Source organism: Scomber japonicus, chromosome 16 (genome assembly GCF_027409825.1).
Source record: "Scomber japonicus isolate fScoJap1 chromosome 16, fScoJap1.pri, whole genome shotgun sequence".
Classification (NCBI taxonomy): Eukaryota; Metazoa; Chordata; class Actinopteri; order Scombriformes; family Scombridae; genus Scomber; species Scomber japonicus.
In genome coordinates this window covers 11,089,487-11,112,982 of record NC_070593.1, presented here as the reverse complement: position 1 = coordinate 11,112,982, position 23,496 = coordinate 11,089,487, and the positions used below count along the sequence as shown (strand labels likewise).

Genomic DNA, 23,496 nt, shown 5'->3' with positions numbered 1-23,496 from the left:
TCCCCCCTCTCTCTGTTTCTCTCCTACTGCACACACCTAGTGGCCCAATCAGCTCACCTTTCTCACACAAGCACCAGTAAGAGCTAAGTGCTTGCTTATGAAAGCTCTAAGAGGCTGAAGAAGACAGTGTGGGTTCCAGTATAAAGCGAGTGACGTGGAGTTTCTTTTATGTGAGCAGTCATGAGTTTGGAGACTCAGAAAGTCACTGTATTTTTTATCATTACTTTTCTTGTTTTTGTAAATACATGGCTGCTGTTGCAGCTTGCTTTGGGATAAAACCAGGAGCCCTTTTAATACTTCACTCAAATCAAGAGGTGCTTTCCTAACTGACACTGGCTGGATACTGTTCATTTTTGATGATGCACAAAAGGGATTTTTGTCTTCTTAAATTCTGCTGCATAACAGGATCATCTTCCTATCACTGTGGAGCTTCCCTCTCTGAACATAACAGAACTTACTGTTCCAGGCTGTGAACCGGACACTGCTCCCTCAATGATTTTTCTTTCTAGTTTTGGTTGATGAAAGAGCTCAAGTCACATTTTTATTGGAACATTTCGTGCTTTTTAAAAAAAAAATTTATCTGCAGGTTAATTATGATGTTTTCTGCTCATGTGTGAGTCACTGAGTGGTAAATGTTTGCAGTGTTTGTGCTTTTTTTTCTCAATTTGAGACCGGAAGTCTTGGACAACCGTATCATCATCTTATACCTGACGTCATCGCCAGCTTTATTGTTGTCTATCATAAATTTAACAGTCTACTGCTTAACACGCAGTTTAAGGCAGCTATATCCATATTCAAGTTGCTGAAGGTTGTTAGCTGTCGAAATGAGCGGTATTAAAGTTATATAGACAATGCTACATGATAAATGGGATAACGGTGCTCATAACACAACATAATAATAAGGCTTGCTAGCGACAAGTGATGACCCGTTCCCTTGGCGACCGTCCGTTGAAGCCGCTATGGCCGAGTCGAGGTTAACCGTCAAATACAACTAACTTCACAGAAGGAGAGCTCGGCATGGCTGAAGGATAAACGAACGACACACGGTGCTTGCACTTGCGCCGTCTTCATGCGGCTCGGTCGGTCGGTAATCGTAATCTGCTGGTTTGAACCATACAGTCTATGGCTAGAACAGAGTGGCGTTTAGCAGCTGAGAAACCATGGCGAGGTCAGTGAATTGGACACTCAGCGCAGTTCTGCTGGACCGTTAACCGACCGTTGACGCACCGCCAGTGTTTCGGTTTAACTGGTGACCGTGTTAACGGGTGACTTTCACGTAGGTGTTCTGAGAAAAAAAAGCCTTATAGTTAAATTTTTTAAGGCATACTCATCCGTGTTTAATATCTAAGTATCTAACCATTTATGTAAGTTGAATTGTGTTTAGAAGACTTGTTTACCTCTCGTAACGTATTTTGAAATGTGAGAAAGTCATCAATTAACACGAGCACCAGTTAAACCGAAACACCGGCGACAGCGCTCGACCTTGGGAGACGACTTCATGGATTTGACGCGGATAGCTGTGGATGCTGGTCAGTTCATCAACAGGGCTGTTCAGGTAAATAATGCTTTTACTCGAGTGCTGAAGTCACTGTAGCTAACGTCGGCTTACTGCTTAGCACCGTTAGCCGTAGGTTATCCAATGTGCAAGCCAATGGCATCATTAGTCATATGTTTACTAAGCGGCGGTAGTTTTTAATCTATATCAATCTGTATCTTCGCTCCAGTACACGGGGGAGAGTCTTGGTCAGGTGGACAGGACAGAGTTGGAGCCCACTCTGGAGGAGCTCATCAGCCGGGTAGACGCCACCAAAACCTGGACGGACCAGATAATCTCCCAGACTGAGGTTTTCCTGCAGCCCAACCCCGGTGAGAGACTGTGATTTGTTTACTCACTCACAGGTTGCCTGTAGCCTAGGTCCGGAAACTAGGAGATTTGTCCTTGCAATGTCGTCCTTTTGAACGTCTCATTTAAATGTTAAGTCTGTTTTTGTCAGAATAAATTGATGTTGGCTATTATGCATCAAATTAAGAAGAAGTGTATTTTAATGCTTCCCTCTAACTCTGACCTACATACCTTTTATACACACATGTCACTGGACATTACAAAAGTACATATTTTGGATACTTATCTGCCATATTTATTCTTGAAGAAAAATCAATGACCAATATATCAATATTAGTTATTAAAGGTGTTTGTGTAGCTGTGATTTCAAAAATAAAATATGTCTTACATATGACACCTGCATGTGTAGAGTCTTAAATGCTGTAAGTAGATAAATAATTGGACAAACATGCTTGCATGACTACCTCTTACTCTTCACATTTGCTCCACACCAGAACTGTTCCCTGCAATATCCCAATAGCCATATCCATTATTGCCACTTGATGATAGCTATGAATCTTTACCTTTGGGACCTGATATTGCAGCTTTTGTTTGTCCTACCACAATAAACACATGCCCTGTCTCTTCTTCTGTTTGCTTTGACTTTAATTGGTCTGGTTGGATGAAAAGGAACGGTCGTTCTTTTGGCTGTTTGAATCCAATTACCTCAGCTAATGTAATCATGAGTGGATGTGGTTTGTAATCTATCAAATAAGGGGTCCATTTGCTGCCAGAAATAATAACCTCTTACAGTAAGGAACATTCAGCATTAAAGGATGTTTTTAAAGATCATATCTTGTTTATCTTATGACCAAGGGCTTTTATTTTATTTTATTGAATGTTAGTTTGCATACTTGTCCTAGTAGGATATTACAAATACACAGAAGGTTAAGTAGCCCTGTTTAGTAAAATGTTAATGGCATGCTTTGACTCCAAACTACTATCTCAAGGTTAAACTGTGTTTTGTAAGGTATTGGAACTAAATTAAGCTCTTTTGCCCCTGATGAGTAGGAGCGCGGCTAGAGCACCGGCTGTTTGAATACCTGGATTGGAGCGCCCCACCTCGGCCTCAAGACCATGAAGTGCTTGGAGAACAAATGAATCAGGCTGGATTGGAGTTAGGGTCCAACACACCCTATGGTGAGTGTACGCTGATGTGGATAATGTTAGTCTACAAAGAACAGTTTACACGCACATCCATTAAAAACTTCTTAGGTAACAATATCTGCACATTACTGTCTGTCAGTGTGTGTTTTTAAGCAGCATTCATATATTTTGTGTTCAGGAACTGCTCTGGTCAGGTGCGGAGAGGCTCATAAGCAGGTGGGCGAGGCAAAGAGGCAGTTCATCCAAAGTACTCACATCCACTTTCTCACACCTCTGCGGAATTTCACCGAAGGGGAATACAAAACCATGCAGGTAACACACACACACAGATCTGAATACCCTTTCCATCCATTATCTGTGTACTTTTTGGGATTTTTAAAATTATTATTGTCATTCATGCACTGTTTTTTCGATGTTGTTGTAATTTGGTTGCATGATTAACCTCTTTTAAAATGTATGTGTCTTTGCTCATAGGATGAACGCAGAATGTTGCTGAATAAGCGTTTGGACTTGGACATAGCCAAGACCCGGCTGAGGAAAGCCCACGAGGCTGAGCGAGAGTCCAGAGTGAGTTATAATGATGATTAGAGATGTGGCCTTTAAAACACATATTAACACATATTAATTTTCTTTTATCTTTGAGTACATTTATCAGGTTTCTCAAAGAACAAAACACACCAACATCTTTAATTCTATCACATATATTTCATTTACTCATCCTACCTGTTCTGATCTGTCTTGTCAGTCCTTGAATGCAAACCCGATGGATGACGACTACATATCTCACATGTCCTACATGTTCAGTTTCCTGCGTGTTAAATGGTTAAAGGTCAGTGGTTTTATAAACAGCTGTCTACAGAAATCAACACTTGTTGTTTTTGTCACTGAACTCTTCTGTCTCTTTCTTCCAATCAGATGTGGGCTCAGGAAATCTCTCAGGTGAGTTCATGTTTATCTTCCGAGTACACACAGGATTCCAAATATTCTTCATACCAGTGACTCATGGAGCTTTTTTAACGGTGTCAAAAGTTATAAAACTTAGTATGACTCTGTTATTAATGTAGACAATAGTTTTCTTTTGGTTGTTTGGTTTCATTTAGATAAGCGCTCCAGGCATTTGGAACGAGATGCTGTTGTGTTAATGGAACATTGTCAGAAACAAAGCTGGTAATATGAAGGCAGAATTGAAAATACCATAAAGATGATTGTTTGTTTGTTTCTGTATGTGTGTGTGTGTGTGTGTGTGCACGTGTGCATGTGCGTGTGTGTGTAGGCAGAGATGGAGCTGAGTATCTGCCAGTCTTTGTTCGATAGGCAGTCAGAAATTACAAGACGTCTTCTGGCAGGAATTGGCAACACGCACGTATGTATGAACACACACACACAGAGTTAGATAGAAGAAAACATTCTGGTGTATTGTTCACGCTGTGTGTATCATTGTGTTGGCAACTTTTCTTTTGTAACTATGGTAACACAAGCTGCATACACACAGACAAAGCAAGACTCCATATTGTTTGGAGAAAAAAAATAATTGTAATTATTTACTGCAGTTTGTCAACTAATCTATAAAAATAACATTTTATTAATAAAGGACGCAAATTACTTTCATATGTTTTATTTTTTTAGAGTGGGTATTATGTTTATGTTTTTTTTTTTTTATAATATTCAATATTTACATCCAAAACTCTGTATGATTTCTTTTATGTCAGACCAACCACATGCGGAGCCTGACTGACTTTGTGGAGGCACAGGCCTGTTACTTCGACCAGTGCAACCAACATGCACAGGAGCTTCAGAAACAGCTGGCCAGGTGTGTATAGTCTGCTTTATAACATCAAATAACAAAATATTTATAGAGCTCAAATAATGCATAGAAGTCTCCCGTTGCTTCTTTGTGCTATTTGATCATGTTTATCATGGGTTTAAATGTTTAATGCTTTTAGTTTTTTTCAACTCAGTCAGAACTACCAAGCTACAAATACACTTTTAATTAGCTTTCATCAAGGTCACAGGCGTTTTATTTGTTTGCTCGGGAAAGCAGGAAAATTATTTTAAGCTGTTATTAAACATAAAGGTCTCTTGTAAATCCAGCAGCCAAAAAATACTCAAATATATTCCAATCCATTTTATTTGAAGCTATAACCCAAATGGAAAAAGATCCAGCAAGTAGATGCCTAGCTTTACCACAAGTGACGTATGTACAGTGTCTAACATATGTTTTTTCCTCACCGGCTTCTTGTACATTTTCACTGGCCCTGCAGCCAAAAAATGAACTTTTTTCCCCCCATAATTTTAGTGATTTATTTATTGTATACTTAATATGTATAACAGTGAAGTTCCTTTTAGATTTGGTTGTGTTCCTTTATTTGTTGATATGCAATGTTAACATATTACACAGACTATAAAATATAATAAAATACACAATATAAAATTAGGCACACATTAGATCAGTAAAGGAATGGTTGTGTTGCGCTTGTAAGCACCTTATCCTGGTATCAGAAACCTAGACCTTATCCCCATTTTGAGAAACCTGGATATGCTGCCTGGAGTTCTCCAGTAGAAACCAGTATACTGTCACAAATAAACAGATTTTACTGGTTTCTGAGGAATCAAGACACAACTGGATACATATCATCAGAAACCTGGACACTGTTAGAATCATGTAAACAGGTATATTAAAAAACAGGTTTATTTTGTATCCAAAATATGCTTACAACCAGGATAAGAGTCAAAACCGGGATACACTCTTTAATAATATAATTTCAGTGAGTGTGGTTGACCTTTATAATGAACTGAGACAGTGCTGAGAGATCTTCAGAAATGTACTCGTTCAGACCGAACAGCGAGAGAAACAACATACTGACGTGTGTTTGTGTGCACATGTTCACACCAAGCTCTCTCTATCTGCTTCTGTGAGCCACCTGTCCTCTACAGACGTGGAGCTGAGCTGTAATGAATGAATAAAAAGGAGAAATGTAGGAAAATGAAACAAACTAAGAGTGTCCGTCTCTACAGAAAATCATCTGCTGAGTGTGTGAAACATCCTCTCATTCACTGCTTTGATCTACCTATGAGTCAGGAAGCCCAACTTTAATTTTAGCATTATCAAATAAAGAGAAATGCCCTCCCCTCGTCCTAAACTGTGTACCCATGACTCTTATTGGCAGTCACTGGCCGTCTGGTCTCAATGACTTGCTTATCATTTTGTTTCTCCTTGCAGCATCCCATCTGTCCTCTGCTCCAATAACTGGCAGTCAGCAATCCCTAATGCAGTCAATCAGCCATCAACAAGCAACCATGTAGCCAATGAGCCCGTGGGGTTAAATCAGGTCACTCCAATGCCCCTAGTCGTCCACCAGCTTCCAGACTTCGACCAAGACTCGTGGACAACAAATCCAATGCCCAGAACCAAGACTGAAAAAGCAATGACAGATTCCTCTGTGACCACACAGCTACCCGGCCAGACGAATAACAACAATAACAACAACACCTTCCCCACCGATATCCAGGTCAACCAGACATTTACATCAAATTCAGACAGTTACCAATCAATTCAGCTCTTAGCACCCAGCACGACCGCCGAAGCAGCCGCTGAGCCTCCTGCTTCAACCCAGATGCCGAGACTCAGTGAAACAGCAGCAGCAACCAACGGTACAGAAAGTGAGACAACAGCAATGACTTCCCCACCTTCACAACTCAGCGGAAGCTCAAACGAGTCTCAGAGAGCAAATGCATCAGCTCCCGAGACCTTGACAACAAATGACGTGGCTGCTGAGCCCCATACATCGAATGAAACCCAGAGCGAGCTGCCCTCCATTAACGGAGAGGACGCTCGGGAGTCATCATTGAACGGTCAGGATGGGGCGCAGTAGATGACGTGACACCAGGCCAAATATATATTAGCTTTAACGTACTATAAATGGAGCTTCAGCTGATTTAGACAAGCAGTAAGTGTGGTGTCATAGATCCGAGATTATAGACTGTAATAGAAAAGATCATTATTCATGTAGTATGGTTTTTAAAAAAAAGTTGAATTAATCCCGTAGGGAAGATGATGTGAAGTGGTCGTAAACGTGGTTATTTTTCTAAAAGTGATATAGTGCCACAATCATTGTAGCCTTTAGCCATAAAACATATTTTATTCATGTCGTATGGAAATGACGACTGTTGAATATCAGTCCCCTGTTGTGGCTGTAGATGTAATATTTGCTGGCCTCAGGCTGGAACACGAGGCCTGTCTCACTGTTATATCTGCTACAAACTTTAAACTTAAGTTTTTATTTTTACATTTAGAGAACTAATCAAGCTTTGTGCCAAGTCCATGTGTGTGTCTATTTGTTGGTGTAAATGCATGAATGTGCGTGTGTTTGTGGGTCCACGTATGGGCTAATATGTATGTGTTCACCCCATCCTGTGACACCAATAAAGAGAGGTGTGTGTGTGTGTGTGACTCCACCACCTCTTGACTCATGTTTCTGTAAGTTGAGGTAATTTTCCATATGAAACACAGTATCACTTTAGTGTGTGTTTTGGTGTTTGGGGAGGGGGCAGAGAAATTACTCCATACCACACTGAACAGGACCTTTATGCTGTATGTTAAAAAATATGCTTCCTCATACTCACTCTGGGTGTTTCCCTGTATTCATCTCACACTCTTACACACACACTCACTAAAATCAAATTCACTTTTACCCCCTTAAAGCCCCCACTAGGTGAAATGGGTAGTTTCCATGTCCAGATGTTGTTCATTTTCTACGTAAAGGCAGCCCTGCTCTACTGTGGTGTGGGTCCACTCTGGGGACCCCTCGATGGAAACACACGTGAATTTAGCACTGGTGTACTGATGTAATCGTCCACGAGTCCAATATGTCCCAATATGTAAAGATGTGTGTGTGTGTGTGTTCGGATAGTCACAGTATTCACATTCGCTCCACTGCCAGTTTGTTAACTGTGTGTACATGCAGTCTTAATCCAGTCACATGAGCTGATGTCAGTGGGAGGTTTTCACTCGATTCACCGAAAATTGTGGAAATAAATATGCAAACAGTGACGAAACCTCCAAATCGAGTGTGGATTTTTGTCTTTGTTCTCTAGTCAAGGGGTTTTCTGATATTTTCTGGTTAAAATCTGTCGCTCACCACTCCCCTCATCATCCCCTCATTTACTGTCTCATACCAGCCAAACCTCCTGACCTAGATTTGCTCCCACACAGACACAGTGTGTGAGTGATCTCCAGGTTGAGGCTCTCCAAGCCCATGTATGTCTAATAATATTTCTCATCATCTCTCTCTAAATAAAACCATCCTGACACACTGTGAGGCTTGTGGTTACACTTGGTTTGCTTCACTGATTGCAGTATTATTGATTATATGAACCACATAATAAATATAATGAGTTCTGGCGGTGTATGACACTTAAACCCTCAGCACTTGCACACTTGCTGAAACACTACTCCAAAAAAAGTAACACTCATGAGAAGTGTGTGTTTCTCCTGCGTTGTGCTCCCACTTTGTAGCTCCTTTCCTGCCTGTTCAAACACGCTCAGATCGATTAAGCGCAGGTTGTGTGATATTGATCTGAGTACAGTCAAGGAGGCCCGTGGTTCAATAACAACATCAACACTTATATCACGCCACTATATCAGCTCTACATTTTAGGAGGCCTCACAGGAGGTGCAGTCATTGCTTGAAGGCAGATTAAATAGTGATACATTCCTTCCATTTTTTTCTATGACTCAGCCAAACAAGAATAGATTCTCAATCTGTCCCCGGCTGCTCGTGTTTGCTCTTCCACAACACTATTTACTGATACAGCAAATCCCTACTTCATTTCCACTTACTTTTTATCATTTCCGGCCCTCTGTCTGCAGGAGCAGCTATCTCGCTGGTCTTCATGTGAGGTTCCTGTCTTATACTGGAAGGAAGGGAGAGCTGAAATGATGTTTTGCAGGTCTCATTGAGATGAGTGAGTTATTGAAGCATATCAAGGGAATTGGGATGTTTCTAATTATATTTGATGCAGTTTTTTTCCTGACTGGCACAGACACATAATACTTCCATAATAAGGTACAATGCATTTTATTATTTTACTTATACTGTATATAATATTGTATAAGCCAGGTAAGTCTGTAACCCTCCTGTTGTCTTCCCATCAGCCGTACAACTTTTGTCCTCCTGTGTCACAATTGACTCAGTTTGGTTTGACTGTTTAGAAGCATGATCACCCAATTCTGTATTGGATCTTTTTAGCCAGTTTCATTTCAACGTATTACCACAGGTTTTAAATATATTTTTCGGAAATTATGATTAATAGGCCTCATTTAAATGAAACTATACCTAATTTTTGAGTTAATGTCTGTTGTCCTCATGGGTCAAAATTGACAAGTCAACAGTTGGGCTAAGAGGCAATTAAAATGTTTTAGACAAAACCATACCAAATCAGATATTGGCTGGAGCAGAAATCAGGAAGTATTTCCCTGCTATCTGTCTTAGGGACAAACAGCAGATATACTGTATGTCTCGTGATCTGAGATAATGATTGCAAGATGAACCGTGAATTAAATTATCAGGGATATGATGTTACAGTAATTTGCCCAGAATGGCTTTATAAATGAAAAATAGACTAATGACTCAATCGACTTATGAACATACGTTGTCAGCCAGCTCTGGCATACAAAGCGCAGTCATTTGTGAGTGGTTTTAATTTGATTACAAATGTGCTATAATAAGCATAGTTCTGCATGTGTGGACACTCTACTGATGCATCCATATACAATAAATCACCATAATTAGGAACTGGTGGCAGGACTAGAGAAACAGAAACAGGACTAAAAATCTAACTTTGGTATCAGTTTCTTCAGTTTCTTTATGTTGCTTATTGGAAACAAAGACAATTACCTTGATATTTCTAACACATAATAACTTTTATTGTCCTCCACTGAGCTGTAATAATGTCACAATGCCCGTAGGCTTCGTCTTCGCATTAGAAAACATTCAAATTCAGTACAAGTTTGGGTTGCGTGAGTAACATTGAAAAACATCAAGGGTCAACTGTAGTTTATTAAGTACATTTGAGAGAGAAAAATAGTAAAATGCTAGTACTTCCATGTGTAAAAACACCTAAATTATTAACATAAAATGAAAATAAAAGTGGGCCAAGCACAGAACCCTGAGGCACTCTACTAATAACTATGCTGAACTATGTCCTTTGGCTTTAACACACACACACAGCTCTACCTGAGACATAATTACTAAAGCCAGCCTATGTTGATCAGGGTTAACCTTATATTAAGCAGTAATATAATAATGTAATCCTATAATAAGCAAGCTATGTGTCAGCAGGGCGTAATCCACAGTATCAAAGGCTTTGCTTCACTTAGACGTCAATCATTATGAATTTAAACTGTGCCTGCACTTGAAAGACATTATACTATACCATAATACACTCCATTAACATGATTAGACATTAATATAAGCCTGCTATAGTCATACAATGGATCTATTGTTTGACAGTATGCTTTATTTTAATCATATGGTTTCCTCCCCTACTCACATAGTCGGGATACACCCAAGAGCACCACACAGTTCTCATAAACTCGCCTGTGTTGGCGACTCTGTGTTAATATGTGGTACGTTCATCAATAAAGTCCTGTTGCTGTTTTAAATTGGCTGTTTTTAGCCTGTTTTTGCTTCTGCTGACAACACCCAATGTCCCATTTTCCCTTGTGTCTGATTTTGTCATTACAGCCACAAAAAAAGCCCTGCTCCCTTCTCTCTTTTGGGATAAAATGAGTGCTAATGGATACTCTGCAAATATCCAACTTTCATGATCTCTATCTCCGTCTTTCCCTTTCCATCTTCCTTTTTTATGTTTATTATGTTTTCATATGCCCTTCATCTCTCATCACTCCTCTCCCTCACTGCCAGCTGGAAGTGATTTGTGTGACAGCTAAACTGTAGGTGTGGTGTGCAGGTGGGGGTGGTACAGCGTCTGGCGGCTACTGATAAATGTAGCTCCTCTGTCATAGACTCTTATGATGACCGAAATAGAAAGATGACCTATAGAGAGAGAGAGAGGAAGAGGAAGAGCCTCAGACAAGTTTACCGCTTGCATCCGTACACAAAATTCCTTACTACCTACCTAACATAAAAACCTGAACTTTATGGAGGGATCTTAATCATTTACATTTTATGGCACAGGGCCAGAGAAATACACACAATCCACATGAAGGTTTTTTGTTTTTTTTGCAATAAGGAAAATTATAATAAACATTTTATATCATCTGACCCTCTGTACCATCTCACACCTCTCATTCTGTCCATCTCTTCCTCTGCATTTTCTCTCTTTTCCTGAGATAAACCTGCCACCACTCAGTTCCAGCCCCCACCCCAAATAGTCCCACTGCTACAATTAAAGCCAGAGAAAGTCTGACATGGTGACTAGCAGACTTGCTGACATCTGCAGATGGAGCTCAGTCTGGAGATCTGTTGGAAGCAGAGAGGTCACAGCTTTTCCACTGACCTTGACATGTCCTACTTCTGCTGCTTAACCCCAACACCTGTTGACCAGAGCCCTCTCTCTTTAAGAATAAGGTCATTTGGTCTCGCTAAATGTAATTCGTCCACACTGAATGTTTAATCGACAGTGTCACCAGGCAACAAAATACTATGACACAGCCAGAAAGCCAATTTCAGTGTTACTTAGCAACTAAATTTGGTTAATGCATACTTTGATGTAAAAAAACAAAAACAAAACGAAAATGAATTTGATGATTATCCTGCTGCATCCTGGAGGAAACACAGGCAGTAGAGCGAACTTGAAGGTTAACAGTGATTTATTAAAACGCAGGGATGGAGAAAATCACATCAGAGATACATCTCCAAGTGCCAAAAAACACAGGATTGCAAGGGGATATGAAGTCTGTCTATGCCCCTAGGCTCACCAATAACATTTCAAATAATGTCTATCTTCCCTTTATTAGGACAGTTTAGTTTCGTGGTTTGCAAAAAAACAGAAAAAACAGGATGGAAGTACATACAAGACATGTAGCACACAGACTCCATGGGGGCACATAGGTGTGTCGGTATTCCTGGAGGAAAGTGCAGCTGTGTGGAGTTGCCCCCAACACACACACACACACACACACACACAGGAGAAAGATAAGAAAAATAAAGAAGGGAGGACAGCACACAGTGTGGCATCTCAAGGTTCAAAATGTCTTTTCTTTCTGTCTGTTCTTTCCTTGGCAGCATTATACATTTTTCTCCATCGATAGTTACTGTAAGCTTGAAATAAAATCCAAACTCTCCAATGTTACAATTTACAGGTTAGGGGGCAGGGAGTGGCTCAGACTCATCAGTAAAAAGGTTAAAGAAGCAGACAGACCTCTCTCTCTCTCTCTCTCTCTCTCTGTGTGTGTGTGTGTGTGTGTGTGTGTGTGTGTGGACTGAAATGTCCTGTGGAAACAATGTGAATTTTACGGTAAATTGCTCTGGAATGACACTCACAAAAATAGTATCAGTTTGGAAGGAACATCTGATTTTGATCACTGATAACAAAATTAGTTTTTAAGAAGAGAAAATCAACCAGAACTTTTTTTTTAAATCGAAAAATTATGTAGTGTTACTTTAAAAATGAGAATACAAGTCAGGCAGTGGGTGATTTTAAAGCTTAAATATTTAATTAAATGCAGTACAAACAAAACAATCTCATGTCAGGGTCCATGTAGTAGCTGTTTTGAAATATATAAAGTTTCCAGAATTCTTACCTAAAGGTTCATTTGATAGCAGTTTCTGAAGCCTTCTACCAGATCCAGAGAAAACATCGGATTAATCAAAGCAAAAATTTCCAGAAAGACTCTAGCGTACAATATGTGTTTGTGACAGTGACTGAATGTGGGAGTAGAAAAGAAGACAAGAAAATATTGGTATATAAGGTGTGTTCCTATCTGTAAACCTACACACATTGTTCCACCCTGAGTGTCTCTATTTCTCCATCTTTCTCTCTCTACTGCTTCCCACCCTGCCTTCATCGCTTTCTATCCCAGTGCCCCTGTAACTCTCCCTCTCTCTCCCCATAATGCCCCTATTTCCCACTCAGTTTAACTTTTGACATATTACCTCCACTGAAGCATTACTCACCCAACCTCCACAGCACCCCCACCTCTGTCCCACCCTCCCTTAACTTCCTCCCTCCTTCTTTCCTCCTGCTGAGTTTATAAGTCAGCACCCGCAACAGTTGGCTCAGTTTGGAGAGCTGTACATATAATGACGGGGGTTTTATAAAGAAAAAGAGAGCAGCTGGACTGTGTAGTTGCAAAAAAAAAAAAAAAAAAAAAAATACAAGAATCTGATATTACCAGATTTTTTTTTTTTCTGCACCTAAATCCGTTATGAGTGTGTTCAAGATCTGGCGTGTGCTGTGTGCGCTCAGCTACGTGGGTGCATCCTTGAGTGCGAATCCGGTTGAGTATGAAGGGAACTACTCAGACGACTGTGACAACGATATCTCTCAGGATCAGCAGGAGGGTACGTTTTGTTTACTTGTCCTTTTGTTGCTTTTGGTTCCTGCTTGTTTGAACAGATGGCTCCTTGTGTAGAGATTGTCCTCAGTTGCCATGGCAGATTTTATTAAGCCACTGCCAAATAATATTTTCCTCCACACAAATAGGTTGTATTAGTTTTGTAAGGTGAGTAAAGGTGTCCCACAGGGATCTTCTTGGTTCACTTCTGCTCATGTTATAGAAATAATAACAACTCTGCCAATCCAAGGGGAGTTGTCCTGGCAATTATTTAGCTATAAAGCTCTACTGGGAAAACTGGGTGGGAAAAATCAGTGCTGTCAAAGCACATCATAATACAGTAATTACAGTGTCAGGGGACAGGATGTTATAACTTGTACAGTAAGTTCAAACAGAGAAAGGGACACCTCCTTATAATGATTTTTACAAATGGAATCACAAATGTCACAAAAAAATCCCTAATTTCTTCTGAAGATTGAAGATTAAAACATTAAAGTAAATGTTTTCTTTATGTATGTACATTTCTGTTTGTCTGTGCTCATATTATGTATGTTTAGTCTTTTGAAAAATACACTTTGATCTCAATGAGCCTTTCAGTTACCTATAGGACTGTGTGTTGATGCATCCCTCTGGTTGTTGTCTTCAGGGGAGTCTCCAACTACACCATGCCAGGCTGCAGATGTCTCTCGCTGGGACAAGCTTTTCATCGCTCTGGAGGATTCCCACATGAGGCAGAACATGCTGTTAGAATCTCTGGAGCAATGCTGTGGAGGAATGGGCTCTCTCAGGACACAGATGGACAAACTGGTGAGGGGGACATGCCAGCAGTGTCTACCCAGCATGGAGTCGGCGTGCCAAAGGCAAACAGAGCAGGCAAGTGTCAGGCTGCAGCAGGGCTTGGTGGAGTTTAGGGGAGAGGCAGCAGAGAGGGAGAGGAGGTTAAACTCTACCCTGCAGATGCTCCTTCACAACAATCATGAGGTGAATGCCCGGCTGAAGAGACTGGAGGAAGGTAGCGTTTACAGAGTGGCACCATCTGCAGCGGCAGACAGCTTTCTCGGGATGAGACACCAACCAACACCAAGACCTGGAGGTTTGCGGATAGCTTTTGGCATGGGGATGAAGCCATTCCCATCTGGCCTGAAGGAGCAGGAAGTGACATCACCACTGGACATGGCCACAATTGAAAGGGCCCTGGTTGCTATGGCAACAGAGCTTCAGAAGGTACACCTGCAGCTGAGCAGTGTGATAGAGCAGGCAGGGATTCCGAGGAAGGACAGAGGAGACACATGAGAGGAAAGAATAATGACATATTGACTGGGAACACTCCAGTGATAATGCTTTTGCACATATTCATTTTTAATACTATTTTTTTATATGTGAGCTTGTTTTTGTCTGGACTTTAAATGTACCATAAATGTTGTGGGTTTACTATAATGAATAAAAACTAATTAAACAACCTAATCAGCCTCTTGGAAAGGTTTCCTCCCTCCTCCCACACACACTAATCAACTAATTTTTATTGTTGCACGTTTATGTTCACGTGCATGCCCGCACTCTTGTGATTTATATCAGTTCCAGCATGCGCCAGAGTTTACGCCACCTCGATATTTGTGTAGTTGTGGTGATTACTGCAAATGTGGGCGACCGCAGGAAAATGTGTCAGAGGTTTTGGGTTGTATTTAATTCTGGGCAGGCCTCTCCCACTCATTAGGTGCTTTAAGAGTGTCTGTATGCAAAGAGGCCGTGCCCTACGAGGCTTTGAATGTTTATGATTCATGAATCTCTGCCAGACCTATTACCCAGCCGCCCATCGCTCCTGCAGCCACACACACACACAAACACACACACATTCATTGTTACAAACCACATGGAATGGCCAATGCAATGTTGGCTGGAGGTATTTTCATGTGTTTTATAGTTTCAGTGTGATTGGTTGTAATATTGTTGTCCCAGATCACCTCTTAATTTATTTTTAATGTGTTAATACTTTTGTTTAGACTTTTACCACAGCTGGAGAAGAAACTGAGCAAACACGAGTGCAGGAAAAAAAGTAGACTGTTGAGAAATATAGAAAACAAGGTATGCTTATGTGAGTTTAATTAGGCCAGCGCACTGACATCACATGAACATATTCACTAATGAAATGTTTACAACCATGGCATGAATGCATGCTTGTGCCCATGCTCATGTATGCATGTGTTCGTGCACGTTTCTATATAAATCTGCAGCTGTGTGGAGAACTGCAGGCAAGATCTGAAGGTTTCTTGTTTTTGTTTTTTTTTGTATTTCTCAAATGTCACAACTAACAAGATGCAGATGAGTATAGAACAAGAAGAACAACAGTAGTTACATCTCATATCCAGACTTGTCATTACACCTGTTTCACCACAGTCTTCACACACATCCACACACCGGGCTGTTCAATGCAGGAACACTCAATTAAACATCTCCATCTGTGTGGTGTCTGTGTGTGGGGATTTTAGTGAATTGAAGCTTTGCCATGTCATGTTGGCGTTTCATACATTACTAAGGCCTTCCAAGAGAGAAAAAGAGACAAAGCTGAAAAAAGGGAAGCTGGACGCTAATGATGAGTATAACAGGAAAGAGTGACTGTGCTTCTGTCTGACAGGTACTTATTAGGCGTAATGACTGTTCCTGCACACAGAGCTGGGTTTTTATCAGCCAGCTGGCCAGTCACATTACAATAACTAGCCTCCCTTTCTATCCTGGCTTCCTTTCGTTCCGCTCCTTCCCTTTCATCTCTGCTGTCGTCATCTGCCGTCACCCCCCCCCCCCCCGCGCAAGCACTTCTTATTTGTATGCCAATCCCATCATCTTCTCTCTCTCTCCCTATTTATCTTACTCTGATTGTGTGTCTCGCTCTGTCCTGCTCTCCCTTGCCTCTCATCTCATCTGTTTTTTTCTCTCTCTCTCACTAGCAGCCAGCAGCCAGCAGCCAGCAGCCAAATAGATGGCATCAATCCTTGGCTGACCCTCAGCTGGCTGGTAGAAGTCACTGACATTACATTCTTGTGAAGTCTAGCCAGTATACGTACGCACACTCTCTTAAGAAGGTGAGAACTTGATTACAAGCGGCGTCAGGAATGCAGTTTGTTCATCATTGAGATTTTAATGTCACATCACATAGTCATGATAACAGACACCACAATATTGGCACTTTCCCAAAAAGCAAAGAGGACAATACAAAATAGATTAAAGCTCCAATAAACATTTAGCTGTCTCTTATGTACAACAGAAACAAATCTCATGGCGGAGAGAGGAAATGTGAATAGGAGAGAGGAGATGTCTATTTAATGGGTGAGTCCAGAATCTCCTCATACTCCTCCCTTTGGCGGCGCCCACCCCCACGAGAAGGGAGAAGCTTCATTGCCACCAGCCAGCCGACGCTCAGTATGACCATCACATTTCCGACAACCTCAGGGGCAGTGGGAGCTACTGGTAGCACGGCTAGATGCAGTAGCAGGGCAACAGGTACCTCCAGGCTCTGAGAGGCGGAGACCAGAGCTGGGTGGAGTCGGGTGAGGGCGTGCGTCATCCCCAGGAAGGCTGCAATCGAGCAGGCAATCAGGCCAATGACCAAGCCCCAGGCTGGAGCACTCGCAGGCCAGGACCAGCCCTCCTGGAGCAAGACCAAGGAGGCTGGGGCCAGCACGCAGCCTGTCCAGCTAACTGTGAAGAGAGCAGTGCCAACCCCCACTCTCTCCTTCAGGGAACGATATCCAACCAGTGCCAGAGCCATCCACAGTCCCGCCAATGCTGAAAGAGACCATCCGAACGCACCCCTCCAAAACTCAACCGGGTCAGTTGGTCTATCTGTATTGCTCTCATCTACTGTGGGAAGCAACACAAGCCCCAAGCCACACAGCCCTGCAGCTATGGTGATGCCATCAGCCAATCCCAGCCTCTCCTCCAGGAGCAGGAAGGCCAGAGTCGCAGACAGCGCTGTAGTTGCCAGGCGCCAGGTTGTCGTGGCGTTTCCAGGGGAGACAAAGGTTAGGGATGAGTAGGCACAGCAGAGGGAGAGGGAATAGGCGATGCCATAACAGAGCAGACGTAGACGATAGCCCTGTGGTCCAAAAGGGTTCTCCCCCTTATGCAGTGGTACAGCCACAGATGAGAGCTGGACGATGGACCGAACCAAGAGCAGAAACAGAGGGCCGAGGCTGAAGCGCTCAGAAGCCGCCACACGTGTCAGAACGATCAAACAGCCATGAGCCAGCGCCGCCCCAAGCAGCCCCACCCAGGTGAGACGAGACGCGGACACAGATGCCTCCCCGAAACTGGCCAATTGTTCCCCCACACCTTTCCCAGACCCCTTTGCTGCTTTGGCCACCCCTTCGCTCCCCTCCCCTCCTCCACCAGGTTGGAGTTTGTGAGTCGTGTCCTTGTCTTTCTCTTTGGATCCAAACAGAGTCAGAGGCCACTTCTTGCTCTCTGTCAGCTGTTTTCTGTCTGACGTCTCCTCCAGGAAGGAGCCAAAGTCCTCGAATGACGGAGCGTCATCGTAGCCGTCATCTCCAGGTTGGGGGAAGTGTGTGTGTACTCCAGGTTGAGGGGAGTAGGGGGTGTGTGTGGCATATTTGGCTGTGACAGTGTGAGGGTGGATCTTTACTCTCTTCTTAGAGCTGCCCAGGAGGTGAGTGGACTCCATTGTAAAAGTTCAAAGAAGACAGACACCTGGGAGGGAAGAGAAAGGACACTTTTAGAGCCCCACTCAATATATATTTTACACACGCTCTCTCTTCTGTCTCCCTCACGCTGTCCTTCTCTCTGGGATGCTGCCTCATATCTCATATATCTTTAATATCCGAGATAATAATAGCAGTGACTCACATCTTCCCATGTGCCCCGTGTGTTTGGCAGGAAATGTACCTATATACGTAAGCTTCGCCTGTCTGAGTAATCATCAGTTTAATTATTATTTGCATGTTGTGAGTTCACATTAAATCCATATTAGCAGAATTACAACCATAATGGCAGATTAGCAGGGCCATTATCACGCCTTTTAGTCTTCTGGGATAACATGACCTTGATGGTGAGGTTGGAGATTGTTGGCAATGACAGTTACATAAGCAAGTGCTTCCTGCCTCATTTGTCTTTTATCTCTGTCTGTCTCTAACAGTTTTCTTCTTTGCTCCGTCTCAGTCTCCCTCCCTACCCCTCCCTCACTTTAAACACTCAGGCAGCCAAAAGAATAAATGTCCTGTACACATCTGTTCTGATATTTGTCAGTCAAAATATTATCTATGTCAGCTTTTATTTAAATAACAGAATCTAGCATCTCTCCTCTCATATACCTCCACAATATTCCTACCAACCAGCTTCCTTTCTCATTTCACCTCATTTATCTATCTCTTTAACTTTCATCCTCAATGTCCTACTCCATGGATGACTACCTTAGTAAGTAGTAATAATGGCTCTCTGCAGCAGAACATTATGACTGTGCAGGTGCTTTACAGGACACAGCCGCCTCTGCTGCATTTCAGGTTGTAAAACACTGAGCAGTCCACTGGTTTCTCAGAGAATGGGGAATACTTTCACGTGACATAATGTTCATCCACACAAAGGCAGAGGGAGCACACGGCTCAGTTATTTCCCTAGAGTTAAGAGGAATTGCTCAACAGTATTTTGGCTGACTGACATTGAATTTTTTCCCTCCTTGACTTCAGAAGATTTCTATATTTGGAACAAACACACACACAAATATACAAGTAGGAGACAAGACAAAACACTCAAAGGCCTAATAGGATTTTGTCAATTTAAATGGGATGTAACCACTCAATCTCATAGTCAAGCTGAGCAACAATTACTTTTAAAATCACAAAATGTGTAATAGTAAAAAATACAAGAACAGGGGAAAAGATGTCAAATACTACAAGATGATATGGATAAAACCAAAAAATTGAGAAGGATGTATAATCCCCCAGCTCGCTGCTGTTTGTCACTTCATCTGTGGTGCAGTCCCTTTAATTTGGTAGGAGTCAGGTGAGATTATGAATTGGGTTGTGTGGCTGGCTGTGTGAGCTTTGCCCTCTCTGGAGATGTGGAGTATTCCCACGTAGCAGCCTGGATTGCAATGTTACAAATTACAACAGCTCGGGGGGTCGTGCTGTGTGTGCTTTGTCTCAGCTGTGTGTTTCTCCATAGTTAATGGTAAAGTGCTCAGAAATAAAACAGGAAAACCTGAACACAGAGTTTTGGGGGGATATTCTACACCCTGAATGACATCACTTCTAAAAATCACCCTTACTTAAATAACTATATTAAAACGATGAACCAGGCGCCAGGAATTAAATGCTAAACTATGACTTATCAACTTCATAGCTCGTTGAAGGAAGGGGAAAAAATAGCCACAGGCATTAGATTGCTCTGATAACATTTGGGAAGATCTAGTCATTCTCTCTCACTGGTGGTTAGATGCAACCTGATCTGCTTCTCTGCATGAACACACAAAGACTTCTTGCAAGTGATCAGGATGTTCATCTCTGACTCTTCCCTTCTCAGTCAGTTAAATTTACTCTTTTGGATGATGCAGCATGCCTCTGCAATGCTGACGCTGATGCTGCTGCTTGTGATGTTACCACTGCTCTAAAAAAGCCCATTTCACACCTCATACAACCTTAAAGTGAGCCCACACCAGACCTGCACAATGTGAGGATGGCAGTAGAAAACGCTCTCGTAGACAGGATGCTTTTCTGATGAAATCTGTCTGGAAAAATGACACTAACCACCTGTCATTAATGTGCTTCACCTTCTATATTTATTGACATAAGGCTTACATGCCTTTTAAAATCAATACCATCTTTAATATGGAAAATTAATAGCAACAGACCAGTCTCCTTTATGAATGGTGCTCCTACGCTGTAATAATTTATTAGTCTGAAAGCATTATGCAGTTATCTTCACAGTGCACATTATCACATCATGAAGTTGTAAGAGTTTGCTTGGTGGTTATCACACGTTATTGTGTGTGTGTGTGTGGGTGTGGGTGTGGGTGTGTAGGTAGGGGTGTGCGTCTGGGGTCTATGTGATGAGGGAGATGTTATTCTCAAGGTTATCTAGGTTCCTCAGTGATGCGCCCCTGTGACGCCAGAGGGTTGAACACACACACACACACATACACACACACACGGAGAAAACCAGAAGGGCTGTGCTTCATGTGGTGCCACCATCATATTCAATTATATAGTCATTGAACACCACAACACATCTGGCTGGTTCAACCACTGTGCGTTTCAGACAAAGACGACCGTTCGATTTCCGCTCCAGACACAGTGTGAGGTTTTTTTTTCAGCATCCACCAAACTGCATGTGTGTAACCCATGTAGTTATTATGTTGTATCCTAGTGACAGCCCGACCCATGACCCATGACGAATTCTTGAATGAAGACAAGCGCGCACTCGCTCACACACTGTATGCGCCCGCAGATTGGCACAAAGCAGATTGAGCTGCTTTGTGCCAATCTGAACCCCGACTGAGTCCACAGACTGTTACCCAATTAATGATATGATGTAATTTCGTGTTATTGCATAATATGCTGTAATCAATAAACCTCCAAGTAGATTATTCATGGTCTATGATCGTCAAAAAAAAGCCTCCTCCACCCTCTGCTCACCTGCTTTCCCACAAACCAGCGGATCCTGCCGGGTTGAACTTCACTCTCGGTCAGCCTCAGTCATTTACAGAGCATCCCCGACTCTCCATCACCTCTTCTTTTCCATTTGTTCTCCTGCTGCTTCTTCTTCTTCTTCTTCTTCGACCCTCTCTACTCCTCTTTCTTCTGCGGCAGTATCCTCAAGGGCACCGCGGCGCGCCTCCGCCCAGCCAGACCCGACACCTGCGGTCACCTCACTCAGCTCTGCTGGAGGAAAATGTGTGTTTTATGGCGACCTGCTGCTCGTCCATCACTCTCCGAGCACTGATACAGATGCTCCTCCTCAGTTTCACCAGAGTGAGAGAGAGAGAGAGAGAGAGAGAGAGAGAGAGAGAGAGGGGGGGGGGGGGCTGGGGGGGACTTATCATGACGTCTGAGCATGCGTGACATCCATTAAAACACCAGCATTGTCACCCCTGATTGTTGCGTGTCACTCAAGTGTGTATTTTCAAGTGCGTGCGTGCGAGGGAGAGAGAGAGAGTGGGAGGGAATGAGTGAGAGAAAAGTAAAAAAAAATCTAACAAAGCGAAAAGACAACTCAATTTCCTCGCATGAAAAAAGTTTTATAGACTGGATATAATGACATGACAAATGCACAATAGAGATCTCCATTATATGTAACTTGTGTGTGGATGTCTCTCAGTATCACTTTCCTATTCTCTCTCTCTCTCTCTCTCTCTCTCTCTCTCTCTCTCTCTCTCTCTCTCTCTCCCTCTCTTTCTCTCTCTCTGTTAAACTTAAATTGGCTTTAAAACTGGATCAGCAACCATATAAAGTGTGCAACTGCTAGACCCTCAAGACCCCACAAGTCCCAGGTTGTTTCTGGTGATTTGATTAGCTGCAAATTTGCTGCCTCTGAATTAAAACCAATACTTTAATCAGGTGCATTTGCATCAATATTTAATTTTGAGACCCAGACTGATAGGTCGTTGTCAAAAACTATTTTAATACCATTATTTAAAGATTGCTCTGTGCTCTCACGGTGCATATCAATCTGGTGAAACACAATGCACACCAGCACATGCTCTTGGTGGTGTCAGATGTCAATAGAGGCCTAAAGGTCATTGTTTTTCCTATGGCCCACACATGAGATGAATCCGACCCTTACTGTCAATGCTATTTATAGCTACAGTATTGAGAAAGCAGTATAGATTTACAGTGTTTGATATCATGCTCCAGTCACAAATATGTTTTTCTTCTTGTTGGATGTCTGGCAGTCACTGTCCATAATGACGTGTGTGCAGAGTTTGACACTCGAAGGCTGTTTCCACACTAATCTGCTGAAATATGAGTATTATCTGTGATATCACAAAGGGTTTGAAAGCCAATTGTGGTCCAGTATGCAACTTACATAAATGCAATGTGGAAACTTGAAGCCTCCAGACACTACGCATACACTGAGAATGGACTTTTCAGCTAATTAGGAGACATCTTGTGTCCAGCTGTTAAACTTTTGAAATGAACAATATTTACATATTCATAGATTCTGTGATTTTTAATGAGGGAGAAGGACTTTTAATAAGATATTTTTGGTGGAAAAATCACATCAGAGACACAGTTTATTCTTCCAAGTGAAGGAGTTTTATGTCTCAAAACATAACTGGAGGGAATCTTTAGGAAGTAAGTATGAATATATAGAATTATTTCGATTTTTTTTTTTTTAAATAAAAAAAGATATACACCGTATGACACATCATATTTGGTCTTGGACTGTTTCTTATGGTGGCCCTTTTTCCAAAAATCGGTCTCGAATTTACAATAGACAATAATGTGTTTCCAGCTTTGTGCCAACTGTGTGTGTTTACCCTTTCCTGTTTCAACATAAGCATGCCCCTTGGCAGAAAGTGTGGTCCACCAAGAAAAATGTGTTTCCCAGTTCAGTGTGAGAAGTTTCGTGACCTCAACTCCTTCCAGCACCTTTGGGATGAACTTGAACATCAAATATGTATTGCCTCATCGACCAACACCAGCGCCTGACCTCACTAACGCCTACGTGACTAAATGGGAGAAAATCACTGCAGCCAGGTTCCAAACTCTGGTCGAAAACCCTTCCCAGAAAAGTGTTATAATGACCACAGTTCACACACTTTCTGTTGAAGTTTAAGAATTGAATATAATGATGACTGTAAGGACAGTGACGAGAGATACAATCAAGGAGGAGGCAGATTTCAAAGGATCTCTGCATGTTTCTCTCTCCCCTATCTCTTCCACTGTTTCACTCACAACGCTACACAATTTCACACACTTTCATCAACCTGACAGTAATTGCTTTGACATTTCGCTGCTATAACACTTGTCTGTCTGCTTCG

The 23,496-nt window shown here is 42.1% G+C and overlaps 3 protein-coding genes across 3 annotated transcripts; 2 read left to right on the top strand and 1 right to left on the bottom strand.

Moving 5' to 3' along the window:
* Positions 1 to 1,498: 1,498 nt before the first annotated feature.
* LOC128375861 (endophilin-B1-like) lies at positions 1,499 to 6,861 on the top strand. Its single transcript, XM_053336280.1, has 10 exons — positions 1,499 to 1,555; positions 1,725 to 1,866; positions 2,894 to 3,022; positions 3,168 to 3,301; positions 3,464 to 3,556; positions 3,735 to 3,818; positions 3,905 to 3,928; positions 4,263 to 4,352; positions 4,699 to 4,799; positions 6,210 to 6,861. The coding sequence occupies exons 1-10, from the start codon at positions 1,499 to 1,501 to the stop codon at positions 6,859 to 6,861; spliced, it is 1,506 nt and encodes a 501-aa protein (XP_053192255.1).
* A 6,518-nt stretch (positions 6,862 to 13,379) lies between these two features.
* On the top strand, positions 13,380 to 14,801 carry LOC128375860 (uncharacterized). The gene is made up of 2 exons (XM_053336279.1): positions 13,380 to 13,515; positions 14,155 to 14,801. Exons 1-2 carry the CDS (start codon positions 13,380 to 13,382, stop codon positions 14,799 to 14,801), a joined length of 783 nt encoding a protein of 260 aa, XP_053192254.1.
* A 2,017-nt stretch (positions 14,802 to 16,818) lies between these two features.
* Positions 16,819 to 18,183, bottom strand: slc35g2a (solute carrier family 35 member G2a). The gene has a single exon (XM_053336103.1). It carries the CDS (start codon positions 18,181 to 18,183, stop codon positions 16,819 to 16,821), a length of 1,365 nt encoding a protein of 454 aa, XP_053192078.1.
* Between the last annotated feature and the right edge of the window lie 5,313 nt (positions 18,184 to 23,496).

What these genes read in the sequence shown, in the direction of transcription:
- LOC128375861 (XM_053336280.1), top strand. Translation starts at nt 1,499, where the DNA reads ATGGATTTGACGCGGATAGCTGTGGATGCTGGTCAGTTCATCAACAGG. An exon ending in TCATCAACAGGGCTGTTCAG is followed by an intron (nt 1,556 to 1,724) that starts GTAAATAATGCT and finishes TCTTCGCTCCAG; the next exon opens with TACACGGGGGAGAGTCTTGG. An exon ending in AGGCTGAGCGAGAGTCCAGA is followed by an intron (nt 3,557 to 3,734) that starts GTGAGTTATAAT and finishes CTGTCTTGTCAG; the next exon opens with TCCTTGAATGCAAACCCGAT.
- LOC128375860 (XM_053336279.1), top strand. Translation starts at nt 13,380, where the DNA reads ATGAGTGTGTTCAAGATCTGGCGTGTGCTGTGTGCGCTCAGCTACGTG. An exon ending in CTCTCAGGATCAGCAGGAGG is followed by an intron (nt 13,516 to 14,154) that starts GTACGTTTTGTT and finishes TGTTGTCTTCAG; the next exon opens with GGGAGTCTCCAACTACACCA.
- slc35g2a (XM_053336103.1), bottom strand. Translation starts at nt 18,183, where the DNA reads ATGGAGTCCACTCACCTCCTGGGCAGCTCTAAGAAGAGAGTAAAGATC.